Source organism: Limulus polyphemus, unplaced genomic scaffold (genome assembly GCF_000517525.1).
Source record: "Limulus polyphemus unplaced genomic scaffold, Limulus_polyphemus-2.1.2 Scaffold8777, whole genome shotgun sequence".
Lineage (NCBI taxonomy): Eukaryota > Metazoa > Arthropoda > Merostomata > Xiphosura > Limulidae > Limulus > Limulus polyphemus.
In genome coordinates, this window is record NW_013674387.1 from 5,771 (window position 1) to 20,852 (window position 15,082).

Genomic DNA, 15,082 nt, shown 5'->3' on the forward strand with positions numbered 1-15,082 from the left:
ACTGTAGGATTGTGTATTTGGTACAACTTATTTTCCTCTGTTAAAAACCATGAATACATACTGTTGGATTGTAATTCTGGAAGAATTTGTTTTACTGTGTTGAGACATTATGAATACGTATTGTTCGATTCTAAACCTGGTACAACTTTTTTTTTATGTGCTAAAACATTAAGAATACATCTCGTTGGCTTCTCTACCCGGAAGAATTTGTTTTACTGTGTTGAGACATTATGAATACGTATTGTTCGATTCTAAACCTGGTACAACTTTTTTTTATGTGCTAAAACACTATGAATACATCTCGTTGGCTTCTTTACCTGGAACAATTTCCTTCACTGTGTTAAAACAATGAATATCTTGTTGGATAGCAAGTCTGGATAAACTTGTTTTATTGTTTTAAAACGTTACGAATACATCCTGAAGCAGTTTGTTATAATAACATTGCTGTAAAAGTTTTGAATAGATATTTTTAAGATTCTAAATTTGGTATAACTTCGTTCAATGTTATATTATTAATACATATTGTCGGCTTATAAACTTGGTAGAACTTTATTTTACTGTGTTATAATATTATGAATACATCTTGTTAGATTTTCAACATGGTGCAACTTGTTTTAATGTGTTAAAACTACATAATTGCACATTTTTGCTTATATACATGGTAGAACTTGTTTCATTTTGTTATTCTAACAGTTGTACAAATCTGTTGTACTGTCTTAAAACATTATGAATACAGTTTGTTGGCTTCTAAAATTGGTAAAACGTTTTTACTGTGTTAAATCATTACAGGTATGTTTGTTTAATTCTAAACGCGGTAAACTTTTTTACTGTTCATAAAAATTATGAATACATACTGTACGATTCTAAACGTTTAACAACTTGTTAAAATACTATGTATAGAAACTGTATGATTCTGAACGTAGTACAACTTGTTTTATTGTATTAAAACAATATCAAAACATACTATTAAGCCTGGAGCAACTTTTTTCAATGTGTTAAAACATTATGAATGTATACTGTAAAATTCTAAATGTATTATAACACATTGTACTCCGTTAAAACGTTAAGAATACATATTGTTGGCTTCTAAAAACGGTATAACTTATACTATTTTGGTGCTTGTGTATAAAGTTAAAATCATAAATAGTATTCAACGTTAAACTGGTACACAATTAAAAATATTTTATTTAGGCCTATCTATGGCCTTCAAAAAAGTTGATGACTCTACATGTTTCGACGTTACAACGTCATCCAATGAACATCCTCTCTTCCACTTTATGGGGAGCAGATAGATCTTCTATGCTGAAGATCTATTGTGCCCTCATCTGATCAAAGATGAACTCTGCCTTGAAGATGTTGGACTCAGTACATCATCAGGGGCTTCAACTCCGCACTTGGGCTTTCTGTATTTCTCTGGTCCAGTTTGTACACTGAATCCTATGAACCTCTGCTTCACCTCAAAAATTTCCTTGCCATATACTGCAAAGCTCTGATTCTTACCACAACATCCCACCTGGCATTGTGTCTTCATGCTTTAGTGGGCTGTACTTTTTGGCAATAAATGGTCTGACATTCCTCCATTTGGCCATTGTATCCATGTGCAGTTGACTGAATTGGTTCTGACATTGGAGTCCAATGATCATCCCATTCCACCATGGCTTGTTGCCATCCCCACTTGTGACCTTTCTTCATTCCCAATTGGAAGTACATCTTCTGCTTGCTGAACATCTTTCAAAACCATTCTTCTGTTTCTATGGATGGTTCAAAATCTGGTGACTCTGGCTCGGTGGTTGCTCATAAGTTCCCTGCTATAGATTCTGTATTCACAGCCGAGTTGTAGGAAATTTCACTTGAACTGGATCACATAGAAGCTAGATAGTACACTAATTGTACTACATGTATTGGTTTGCTTGGAAACGACTGGCCTACTTCTCTTTGTCACGTCAGTATTTGTGAGAACAAGACTGCTGACACTGCAGCTAAATCCATCTGTTCTGGCATTATCAAAGCCCTGCCTGTCTCTCATGTGGAATTCCCATCTAGTTTCTATAAGAACCTGAGGAAGGAAGTTGTATTGTCTCGACTACACACTAGCCATAGTTTCATAACTCATCATTTTCTTTTACGAGGGCCTGATCCGCCAACGTGTGTCCTTTGCGACACTCGAGTCACAATTGTCCATGTTTCACTTTTGTATCATCACTATGACTGCCAGCATCAGCACCATTTTCAACCTGTTTTATCTCAGAGTTTACCCCTGACATCGAGTGTGTCATTGGCAATAATGACAGTGCCCAGATTGATCACGTTCTTAATTTTTTGCATACCATCAGCCACTTTAATTCTGTTTCATTTTTTTAACCTTTTTCAACAGGAACATATACTCGATTCATTTTAGTCTATTTTATATTTTCTGCATTTTCATATTTTACGCTTCTTTGTGATTTTTCTTTCTTTCTCATACTACTGTTTGGCACAGACAGCCTTAAAGCTTTGCATCATAAAAGTCCAACCAACCAGCCAATTACGACTTGCCTTACTGAGCTTAAATACGTCTCAACCTGTTACAATTCATTTAACTATTTCAGAACACTATGCATGCACATTTTTGTATTCTAAACATGGTATAACTTATTTTACTGTCTTAAAACATTATGAATACATCTTGTTGGATTTTAAATCTGGTACTTGTTTAAATATTTCAAAATATTATGTATATATATTGTTTGCTTCTAAAGCTGGTACAGCTTGATTTACTGTATTCAAACGTTATGAAAACATAATGTAGGAATCTAAACCTGGTAGAACTTGTATTACTATGTTAAAGAATTATCGATACAAATTTTTGGCTTCTGAACCTGGAACAATTTTTTTAACTTTGTTAAAACATCATAACTAGATCTTGTTTACTTCTGTACCTGGTACACCTTTATATTTTCTTTCACATTACACAATCATATCATAATGAGAACAACTGCACAACATAGCATCTTGCCTTGGAAAGCTAATCTTTATATTTTGTGTTAACTCACACAATCATATCATAATGAGAACAACTGCACAACATAGCATCTTGTCTTGGAAAGCTAATCTTTATGTTTTGTGTTAACTCACATAATCATATCATAATAAGAACAACTGTATAATGCAGTATCTTGGCTTGGAAAGCTAAGCTTCATTATTTAAGTTACACAATCATATCTTATCTTCCAATCGACAAAATCACGACCGATGATACGATAGAAATGTTTGTTTCGCATGACAAACCCAAGTCTGATCCCAGGTTGTTTGTTGAAATGATTTCAATTTTTCCCGCATTTGGTCAAGCTTAGTTGTTTGTTTTGGAAAAACTTCAAACAGCATCTAGATGGAAAAAAAATAAAATCTTATCATATCAATTACATTTTATTGGACTATTACAATCTATCTCACCACACCTATTTCATTATTTCTACAACTAAATGCACAGTGGACAATATAAAAGCCTAATCTTATGGTCTGAATCTATAGTTAAATGTTTTAACAAACTTCCATACACTATTATATTACGCTGTTACATCATGGTTTTACACTTTCATTGACACTGCTACATCATGTTTTTTCACTTTCATAACCACTGTTATAAAGTGTAACACTTTCAATAACACACATCACCATGATTATCTCTATCAATTTATTGTTTTATACTTTCAATTAGCACTGTTACATCATGGTTTTACACTTTCATTGACACTGCTACATCATGTTTTTTCACTTTCATAACCACTGTTATAAAGTGTAACACTTTCAATAACACACATCACCATGATTATCTCTATTAATTTATTGTTTTATACTTTCATTAGCACTGTTACATCATGGTTTACACTTTTATTAATACTTTTATAAACCATGTTACACTTTCCTTACCATTCTAACTCTTTATAGAGTGAGGGTACACGACTGATGAAAAATGCATTCTAATATTTAATTAGGTATACTTATTCTCAGGTTGTTTTTTTAGTTTTACTCTAAGTACAGCTTGCTCTAATTGGTAATTAATACTAATTTCATTTCCAATATTACAAACCACATAATAGATTCATTACCACCATTATAAACCATGTAATACTTTCATTACCACCATTATAAACCATGTAATACTTTCATTACCACCATTACAAACCATGTAATACTTTCATTCCCAGCTTTACAAACCATGTAACACTTTCATTACCACCATTACAAACCATGTTATACTTTCATTACCACCATTATAAATCATGTTATAAATTCCTTCCCAGCTTTACAAACCATGTAACACTTTCATTACCACCATTACAAACCATGTTATACTTTCATTACCACCATTATAAATCATATTATAAATTCCTTCCCAGCATTACAAACCATGTAATACTTTCATTACCACCATTATAAACCATGTTATACTTTCATTACCACCATTATAGACCATGTAACACTTTCATTACCACCATTAAAGAACATGTAACACTTTCATTACCACCATTACAACCCATGTATTACTTTCATTACCACCATTATAAACGATGTAACACTTGCATTACCACCATTACAAACCATGTTATACTTTCATTACCACTTACAAAATGTTATACTTTCATTACCACTTACAAAATGTTATACTTTCATTACCTCTCTTACAAACCATGATATACTTTTATTAACACCACTAGTATAAAAAACATCAAAAATTATGGGAAACCATTGTTGAATGATTAATGAAAATTATAGAATTTAACTAAAACGATTTTGTCTGTACCTCCAAAATGCACCTACTCTTCACTTATTTCATCAGTCTCAAAGTAATTCTTTAATTACCACATTTTTAGTGAAAACTACACAGAAAATTAAATGTTATCACAAACAAAAGTATGTGTGCACTCTGAAAGAGACTTGAATAGCACTCTTGAGCCTTTTCACTGTATTCTAGGTCAGGAATTAGAAAACAGTGCGGACATTCTGACACAAATTTTCAACTCTCTCGAATGTCCAAAGGTTTATTTTGCTTTATGTTTTAAGGCCAAGTAGGTAATACTTATTAATTAAAATTTATTCCCCACTTAAAACGTTTAAACACTGACTCTAATAAGTAGGCCTATTTGTAGTCTAATTTAAGCATTAGGCCTAATACATAAACATAAAATAAGGCTGAGCTGAAACACTACTTGGTAAATTTTATTTTGCTTTATGTTTTAAGGCCAAGTAGGTAATACTTATTAATTAAAATTTATTCCCCCACTTAAAACGTTTAAACACTGACTCTAATAAGTAGGCCTATTTGTAGTCTAATTTAAGCATTAGGCCTAATACATAAACATAACATAAAGCTGAGCTGAAACACTACTTGGTAAATTTTATTTTGCTTTTGGCTACAACTCAATGTCATAAAACTTCCAACTTAAACTATTATAACACCAAACTTATAAACAAAATTAAAAAAATAAAAAAACAAACCTTTCTAACAAATCAATATGAATATTGAACATTCAACATAAACACCATGCATTTTGGATGTGATAGTTTTGTTGCTAAGCGATGAAATGTATTTTTAGCATTAACAAAAAAAGGAGCGTGAGAGTATTCATGACAAGGTAACAAAGAGAATAAGCCTTTTGTAGTTAGTGATAACACATTTTCATACGTTCATTAATAGTATTACAAACTATACTATACTTTCATTATCACCATTAATAGTCATTTTAAGCTTTAATTATCTCTCTTACAAACCATGTTACGCTATCATTACCATCAATACAAACCATTATATTTTCAATCTCTATAATAAACCATATTATACTTTCATTACTACTGTTACAAACCATGTTATAATTCCATTAACACTATTAAGAGCCCTGTTAAACTTCCATTAACACCATTACAAATGATTATACTTTCATTACTCATATAAACCATGTTATATGAATGTTATAATTTTAATAATACAATTATATATAAAATAGTTTTCCTGTCAAGTATTCAGAAAGTGTTTCCATATCATTTTTATACTTTCAATGTACTTTACATCAAATGAAGACTTGACAAAATACTGCATTACAGGGGAATATGATGCCTACAATATAAACAACTCTTCTACAAGGCAATATTGATTAAACATTTACAAGCATTAGACATTATGATGATTTACCTTAAGTATGTTAAACATGTAAACTGTTGATAACAAAAAAAACATTATGTAAACATGTTTAATTCATACTGTACTCCACCCACCTATGAATTTAGTACTGGGAAACTACTCCAGTTATATGTAGTTTAATACTGGAAAAATACTCCAGTTATGTGTAATTTAGTACTGGGAAACTACTCCAGTTATATGTAGTTTAATACTGGAAAAATACTCCAGTTATGTGTAATTTAGTACTGGGAAACTACTCCAGTTATATGTAGTTTAATACTGGAAAAATACTCCAGTTATGTGTAATTTAGTACTGGGAAACTACTCCAGTCATGTGTAATTTAGTACTGGGAAACTACTCCAGTTATATATAGTTTAATACTGGAAAAATACTCCAGTCATGTGTAATTTAGTACTGGGAAACTACTCCAGTTATATGTAATTGAATACCGGAAAAATACTCCAGTTATGTGTAATTTAGTACTGGGAAACTACTCCAGCTATATGTAGTTTAATACTGGGAAACTACTCCAGTCATGTAGTAGTTTCCCAGTACTAAATTACTGTGTAATTTAGTACTGGGAAACTACTCCAGTCATGTGTAATTTAGTACTGGGAAACTACTCCAGTTATATTTAGTTTAATACTGGAAAAATACTTCAGTCATATGCAGGCTTTCATATACAAGATATCAGATTCTTTTATTAAGTTTAATATTTGCTTGTGCATTTTTCTTTTCAAATGTTGACTGTCCAGCATGCATAGTAATTTTGATTTTACAATTAAAAATACTTTTATGCATCAGAAAATGTTAAACATTTTATATGTGAAATATTTTTAACCACCAAATAACCTTCAGATAATTATAAAACGTTTTTGTTTAGAAAAACATTATATTTTATCTGTTATTTTCACTATTGTATCTCTGTATGGGTTTGGTTGATTTGACCGACCTTGTAACCACCATAACAAATTAGGAAATAAATGTAGATTATGCTTTTTTCATTCCAGAATTGCTACAAATTATAACAAGAAACTACAAATGTTTAGTCAAATTAGATTAATTCTCATAAAAGCATACATCTATATATATTTATTATTTTTATTTTATTGATCTTTCAGCTGTGTCTGACTAACATACAGAAGTTGCAATGATGCAGCACACATTCACTCATGTAACCATATTCAATAGTAAAAAACTGGCCTTTACAAAGTGACCTGTCTTGGCTTTGTTTTAGTGGACCAGTATTTTGTAATTAGACTTTTAGAGAAAAATAACCACCTTTAAAAACTATGGTAATCATTTATTAACTTGGCAACATTTAGAGCAAATGCTATTTTTCCAGTCAGAAACAAGACTGTTGGTTAATGACAATATATAAAGTCATTGATATCTCGGCAAATAGAAAAAGAGGTTCTTATATTATGTTCTAGTTTGCATTATTGGTAATTTGAGTTCTTAATTTGTAAGATACTAGACTTTGTATTTGGACATCATAAATATCTAATTTGAACCAAAGCTGCATTCAACATACCACGTGACACGCAAAAATCGATATTTAGGCATTTGCTTTTAATATTTACTTTTAAATTAAGAAATTAAATAATGTATAATACTAAAATTTGATTCTTAATCTACACTTTGATACCAAACTTATTGACATACATTCATAAAATAGTAGTTAATAAAATTTTGAATGTAAGTCTACATATGTGATGACATGCTCTTTGAACCCTGACCATAGGAAGACACATAGCGAGAGGGTTAAATAAATAAATAAAAACTGAATAGTTTTGTATATGTTCTTTTTATATTTATTTAACACATGTACTACTTCTTTCCATTAATAAAAAGTAAAAAAAAATCAGTTTCATATCAAAGCTAGAATCAAGTTTTTATTTTACGATTTTTAGGGTGCTGCGACCATTTTCAGGATATTTGGGAAATCTGAATAAATTTTAGGATTTTTAGGACATCTGGGAGTCCTGCATGTGTGGCTTAATACTGGAAAAATATTACAGTCATGTGTGATTTAATATTGGAAACAAATACCAGTCATGTGTGGTTTAATACTGGAAAAATACTCCAAGCATGTGTAGTTTAATACTGAGGAAATGTTCCATCATGTGTGGTTTAATACTGGTAAAATACTCTAGTTATATGTGTTATAATACTGGGAAAATAGTCTAAAGTATGGTTTAACAATGGAAAATAACTCCAGTTATGTGTAGTTTAAAACCAACAAAATCAAATCAAATACCTGCAACTGTTGACTCAATTCTTGGCTGTCTTTAAACACCAGACCATTCTCATTGTGATGAACAAGTTCTTCAAGACTTGACAACAGGATAGAGAAATGTTATAATAATGAACAAATAATACTAAACTATTTACAGATGACTTAGGCTGTATTTATATGATGAGAGAAGATTGTTTTAGACTCCATTAGTCTTGGAAGTAATGAATCATCTGGATGAGAGATAAGGTAGTTAACATTATTTCAACAAATTCTGTATCCAACCTGAAGACAGTTTATGGGAATTAGCCAAAACTTCAGCATCCATGGATTCTCATCCAGAGACACCTGAGAACAGTTTATAGAACATATCCAACATGTTGTTGCCCACTGATTCAATGCTTCCAAGACTGTTGAGGTCCATAATCAATCTTCTAACAAACAATTTCTTCAAGACTTTACTCCAAGATAGAAATGTTTGATACAATAATAAAATTAATAGGCTAAAGGAATTCTTTAACACATGACATATGATATAGAATTGTTTGTATAATTGTCTGTGGTACTTGAACCTTGCCATATTTCTATATAATAGACACTAATGTGTGTGTGTGATATATCAGCCTTATCTTATACGTACTTTACATACACTAGTCTGTGTGTACATAAGACTTATAGGTACCCAATAGACACAAGTGTGTACATTAGATCCTTGTATTACATGTTATTAATGCATCTAAAGGAAACAACCTATCAACAGTCTACCTCACAAAGTAAAAAAGCTTCAGATAAATAAAAACATTTACAAACATGTATAGTTAGAAACAACAGTTCCAGGAAACAGTATCATTAAAGAATAGATATTTTTCTAAAAACATAGAAGAAAATCAAAGTTCCAATATAAACCTATTAATTGTATGTGATAGTTCTGAGCTTCAAATATGAACTTACCAACTGTAAGCGAGAGCACAGACAGGAAGTCCACAACTAAACATGTCTACCACTTTCATAGGAAGGTCTAATCCACTAGAGGAGAAGTGAAGGCTAACTCCCAAGTCAGCACTAGCTGAAAAAAGAATTATATCAATTCAGATTTATGTCACAATAAGATTATTGTGGTATAAACCTTAAATAACATAATTATCTAAGTACCTACCATTGTGACATAACCAGGAACTAGTGTAATTACTTAAGTATCTTACTAGTTGTACTGACTTAGGATTATTGTGGTATAAACCTTAAATAACATAATTATCTAAGTACCTAACATTGTGACATAACCAGGAACTAGTGTAATTACCTAAGTATCTTACTAGTTGTACTGACTTAGGATTATTGTGGTATAAACCTTAAATAACATCATTATCTAAGTACCTAACATTGTGACATAACCAGGAACTAGTGTAATTACCTAATTAATTCATTACACAACTAGCTGGAGTACCCGTCCCCCGTACAGAAGCTAATTAAAAAAGTTGCTTCCCTTATATGTAACTAGATCAATCAACAACATGGAATAAGATAATTAGAAAACTCCACCTCCCCATAGCAGGCTTAGGACTGTCATTTAAAACAACTTTTAAAGTGGCCAGGTTAGAAGAGCATGAAGTAACTGTAAAAAATGCAAAACACAAACTTTGTATGTACCTCCACATGGACCCAACAAACCTTCATGCCAAATTTGGTGAATATCCATCACCAGGAGGCAAAATTGTGGTAGAAAATGCCAAAACGTCCATAAAAACTGCAAAAACTTTAAAATTTGTATGTACCTCCACATTTGTATGTACCCAACAAACCTTTATGCCAAATTTGGTGAATATCCATCACCAGGAGGTAAAATTGTGGTAGAAAATGCAAAAACGTCCATAAAAACTGCAAAACTGAAAATCTGTATGTACCTCCACATGGACCCAACAAACCTTCATGCCAAATTTGGTGAATATCCATCACCAGGAGGTAAAATTGTGGTAGAAAATGCAAAAACGTCCATAAAAACTGTAAAACACAAAATTTGTATGTACCTCCACATGGACCCAACAAACCTTCATGCCAAATTTGGTGAATATCCATCACCAGGAGGCAAAATCGTGGTAGAAAATGCCAAAACGTCCATGTACCTCCACATGGACCTAATGAACACATCCTGCAAAGTAGTTAAATGGACAAACAATAGACAGTACTATTATATTTATATGGATGTAACATACTTAGGTATTTAAATTAGTTCAGTTTTATATCACAATAATCCTAATTCAGTACAAAATGTACGATACTTAGGCAGTTATGTTAGTTTAGACTAGAGATGATGTCAAGACCAAACCCAAAACCTTGACATGCCAAGACCTGACCTGAAATGTCAAGACCAAGACTAAAATTTAGAATAGCATGTATAATTAATATTTTACTTGCAAGACTAATACCCAATAAAGCCTCTCATGCTGGTTATGAAACAACCATTTTCTGTCATAAATATATCTATCAGTTAGTATACATGGTTCTAAGTTGCCCACTATAAATAATTAACCATATAAACATCAAAAACAAGAACTTCAAGAATTGGTATAGCTTTTTTTTTATCATTCTACTCAGTCTACTTAGGAATACACACCACAAAGAAATGTTAAAAAATTATTTTGGCAATGCTTTAAATTGTATGGCATAGATATTTAATTGACATGGAATTACACATGTGCATTTTGCATTTAAATAATCGTTATTGACATTCAGTGGATATTTAACAACAATGAAACCCATTTTCAATTATGTTTAAATAAGAAAATATAATTTAAATGAAACTGGAAAAGAATTATATTTTTAATGGCCATTCAGTTGATACTTAGCAAGAATTAAATATAATTTTTGATGTGGGTGTCAAATTCATATATTTCTATTTGGATAATTTAAAGCAAAGTTAATTTCAACACTAACAGGTGACTGTAGATCAATGGACAACAAACATTTGCTAAAGACAAGATTCTTATTCTTATTGAATTGTTGTTAAATGTTAATTATCAATAATGAATAATTAAATATGGTATACATGTCAAATAAATATTGACTTACACCATGCAATTTAAAGCATTAACACTCTTTTTTTATTTGTTTGCACGTTATCAAATTTGAGAGTTGCCTTTGCAGGTGGTTGTTACATCTTAAAAATACTAAACACAAGACAAGTTCAGGTGACATTTTTTTGCTCATTGTGGTCTTATAAACAGCTCCCCCATCATGGTTGAAGGCCCTTTCTACTTATGTTGAAGGAATGCAGAATATTTTCTGGTACAGTGGACAACATTTAGAAGAGAGCGAATTTTCTTTTAAATTTCTCCAAAGATTTTGTTCTCCTAATAATGATGGAAGTCTATAAAACAAGAGAATGGAATAATGTCATCAATGCTTTGCATGTGATGCATAAAGAACTCAAAGAGTGCCTTTCTGTGGAAGCTGGGTATGTTCACTTTGATCAGACTGTCATACAACAGTGCTGCTGGCTACCCTTTTAACTGGTTCTGCATCAGAAAGATTATCTTCTTCTTTCAAGGTAATATCAATATTCTTTAAGGCAATTTCACTTCTTTGATCCTGAATGATCATCTTACAACCAAACACAACCATAGTTTGGATCCAGAATACTACCCATAAGATAAATCATTCAGCCATAAGACTGATTGTTTTCACAAAACAAAATAAGCATGTGAAGTTACTTGAAACTTTGAAAAGATGATGTTGAGATTGAGACCTTAGCAGTCAAGACCAAGATCTCATAATTTTCTCTTGAGACTGGTCTCAAGTTTCCACCTCTGGTTCTGACTTATGGCAAAATAATGTTAAGTCAGTACATAATGTTAGATACTTATGTTAGTTCAGATTTTTTCCCCAATAATTCTAAGTTAGTACACAAAGTAAGACACTAAGGTAATTACACGAGTCAAGATTTATATTACATTAATCCTAAATCAATACAAAATGTATGACATTTATGTTAGGTTAAATTCCTGTCATGATAATTGTAGGTCATCACAAAAGAGGTGATACTTATGTCAGAGCAGATTTCTGTTTCAAAAACCCTGGTCCAACAAAAAACATAATCTAACTATGTGAGCTATCTGTAACAATATGAATTTCAGTAAACCCTCTCACTACAAGATCGGTCAATTTGACCAACTTCGTAACCATTCTGTACTCATTATAGTTTCCATACCACAGCTATAGTATGTGTATCTTCACATAATTTGGCAGACTTTTAGACTTTAGTAAACAATGCAAGTCTTTTATACATAAAAAAAATCAGTTTTTTAATGAAATATCTTTGCTTAGTACATGTGTAAAGTTACTTGAAACTTTGAAAAGATGATGGTAAGATTGAGACCTGTCCGAGTGCATGGTGATTTCCACGTTAAGAATAAAAATACTTTTCTTCATCTCAAAAATCTCAAACTTCATTTGTCTAATCTCTAAAACTTCCTAAATAAATTCCAATCTTTTTTTTTCAGTAAAACTTTACACTTTATCTATTCTTTTCACTATCTTAACTCTATACAAGGTTGGTCAATCTGATTGAACTTGTAACCAACAAACAATATAGAAGTAACTCTAAATTATCCTTTTCTTCTTTCTAGAATGACTTCAAATTGTAACATGAAACTACATTTTTTCATCCTATATAGCTTTAAACTCATAACAGTATACATTTGTTTATACTTAAATTTTATTGTCCATTAAACCATGTATAACTACTTTTCACACCATTATAAATCATAAATCAGCTGGTGGGCGTGCAGCTCACATTATACTATCAATTTACATTATGCATAAGATACTTGCAAACATACCTCATGAAAATTTTTTTATTATAATTATTTATATTTTAACTAATCTAACCTTAACTAACCTAAAACGATCATATTTGTACAGTTAAGTTAATGTTATAATGATAAATAAAGATTATAAATGAAAAATAAGAAATAATGTACTTTCCTGGGTCTTCTTTCTTTTTGCTGTCAACTGTTGATGACATTCAACTTTACTTTTTCATACTAATGGCAATATTGCACTAAATAATTTTTCATTTAATTAAATAATGCACCAAAGAACACAGAATAATAACAAGCAAAAAGTAGGCAATGTCCCATAACTATCACAATTTTTCTGGCTTTCTAACTATGTGACAAGAGCTGTTAAAAATTCATCTAAGCTCATCGATAAGCAAAACTGACAATTCTCTGTGCAGAAAACAATATAATACATTATATGATAGAGTAAAACCTTGGCTTTCTCTTGGTTATAAACAATATATTATTGAATGTCTGAGAGAACTATTGACAGTCTCTGAAATAGAGGATGTGACAGGTGGGTGTAGCAGAAGGGGTCTGGTTTTCAATTTGATGGCTCTGTAACCAAATAAGATTGATGGCTATAAAAATTATGATTTTTCCTGAGCAATGACAACATTATAATGAGTGATTTAAGTTATATTTTTACTTCTTGGAGGGGTAGTATATAAATTAGAGAAGAGAGGATGCCTAGAGATGAAATATCACAGTTCTCATAATAGGATATTTTTTAAATATTGTATCATAAAATTAAGAACTTAAAATTTATATACTATTAAAATATGAATTATTAGCTACTTTCTTAAGCTATATTTATTGGTATATCATGAAAAGAAAGTAGTTTAATTAGATTTTGAATGTAACTCATTAAAACCTTGCGACATGCACAGAAAAAGATTCCTGTGGAAAGAGGGTTATTTCCAATATACTATAATGTAAATCTCTACAAACAATGGCAACACAAAGTAGAATAACACAGTTACCCAAAAGTACTGGATACTCCTCAGCTGACAACCAAAGAGTGACAAATTCAACAAACACGAAGTTCTTTGCTTTAATTAAGGACTGGTAATACGACCTCAGTGGACCTTTACCTAGATATATTAAAAGTAAATCATTCCTCATTAAATATTAATCTAAACCAAAAACAGCAAATGCTGATATGATCAAAGAGCAAATTTTTTCTAAACAAAGATCACTGACTGGTAATATTATCTAGGAGAACCTTTATCTAAACAAAAATCACTGATAGCTATTATTATTGCAGGTATCCTTTATCTAAACAAAGATATCTGGTTGTTAATAAGATCCTAGATATCCTGTATTTAAACAATTGCCTACTAATAATATCTCAGAGGACGTTTATATAAACAAAGATCATTAATTGCTTATAAACAAAGATCATTGGCTTCTAATATGATCAATGAAAACTTTTATTTAAAAAAAAAAATCATTTAATGCTAATTAAATTTCACAATTACATTTTCTAAAATCAAATGGATTTGACTAACCTGTTACTACACAGACAAGTTTTGGAAGTAACTTTTCGCCTTTTCCTGCCTTAATTTCATAATCTATAAAAACAAAACAAGAAGTTATCATTCTTCACAATATAATACTTTGTATGGTTCTATTATTACATTTTGTTGACATGGTAAAATGTAGCTTTATAGTTCTATTTGTTGGCAAGGTAAATATAATGATTTCTATTATTAAATGTTGTTGAGATAGTAAAGTATTGCATCTGTCTCATTTAAACAAGAACTTATAAAAAACGAAGATGTTTTTGCTTTAAATTATATAAGTGTGTAATGCAAGAAGAGTCCAGTAAATCCACGGGATTTCCATTACCC

At 30.9% G+C, this 15,082-nt stretch overlaps 1 protein-coding gene across 1 annotated transcript; it reads right to left on the reverse strand.

Moving 5' to 3' along the window:
• Positions 1-2,900: 2,900 nt before the first annotated feature.
• LOC106475543 (chitobiosyldiphosphodolichol beta-mannosyltransferase-like) lies at positions 2,901-14,876 on the reverse strand. The gene is made up of 5 exons (XM_013936222.2): positions 14,741-14,876; positions 14,213-14,323; positions 9,346-9,460; positions 8,419-8,494; positions 2,901-3,363 (listed from the first exon to the last, which is right to left on the reverse strand). Exons 1-5 carry the CDS (start codon positions 14,829-14,831, stop codon positions 3,223-3,225), a joined length of 534 nt encoding a protein of 177 aa, XP_013791676.2. The 5' UTR covers positions 14,832-14,876; the 3' UTR covers positions 2,901-3,222.
• Between the last annotated feature and the right edge of the window lie 206 nt (positions 14,877-15,082).

Bases quoted from the DNA above. Each gene is read 5' to 3' on its own strand.
- LOC106475543 (XM_013936222.2), bottom strand. From the start codon at position 14,831: ATGATAACTTCTTGTTTTGTTTTTATAGATTATGAAATTAAGGCAGGA. The intron at 14,324-14,740 runs GTTAGTCAAATC...TAATATATCTAG, and splicing joins ACTTGTCTGTGTAGTAACAG to GTAAAGGTCCACTGAGGTCG. The intron at 9,461-14,212 runs GTAACTGTGTTA...TTCTTTTTTCAG, and splicing joins GGAGTATCCAGTACTTTTGG to CTAGTGCTGACTTGGGAGTT.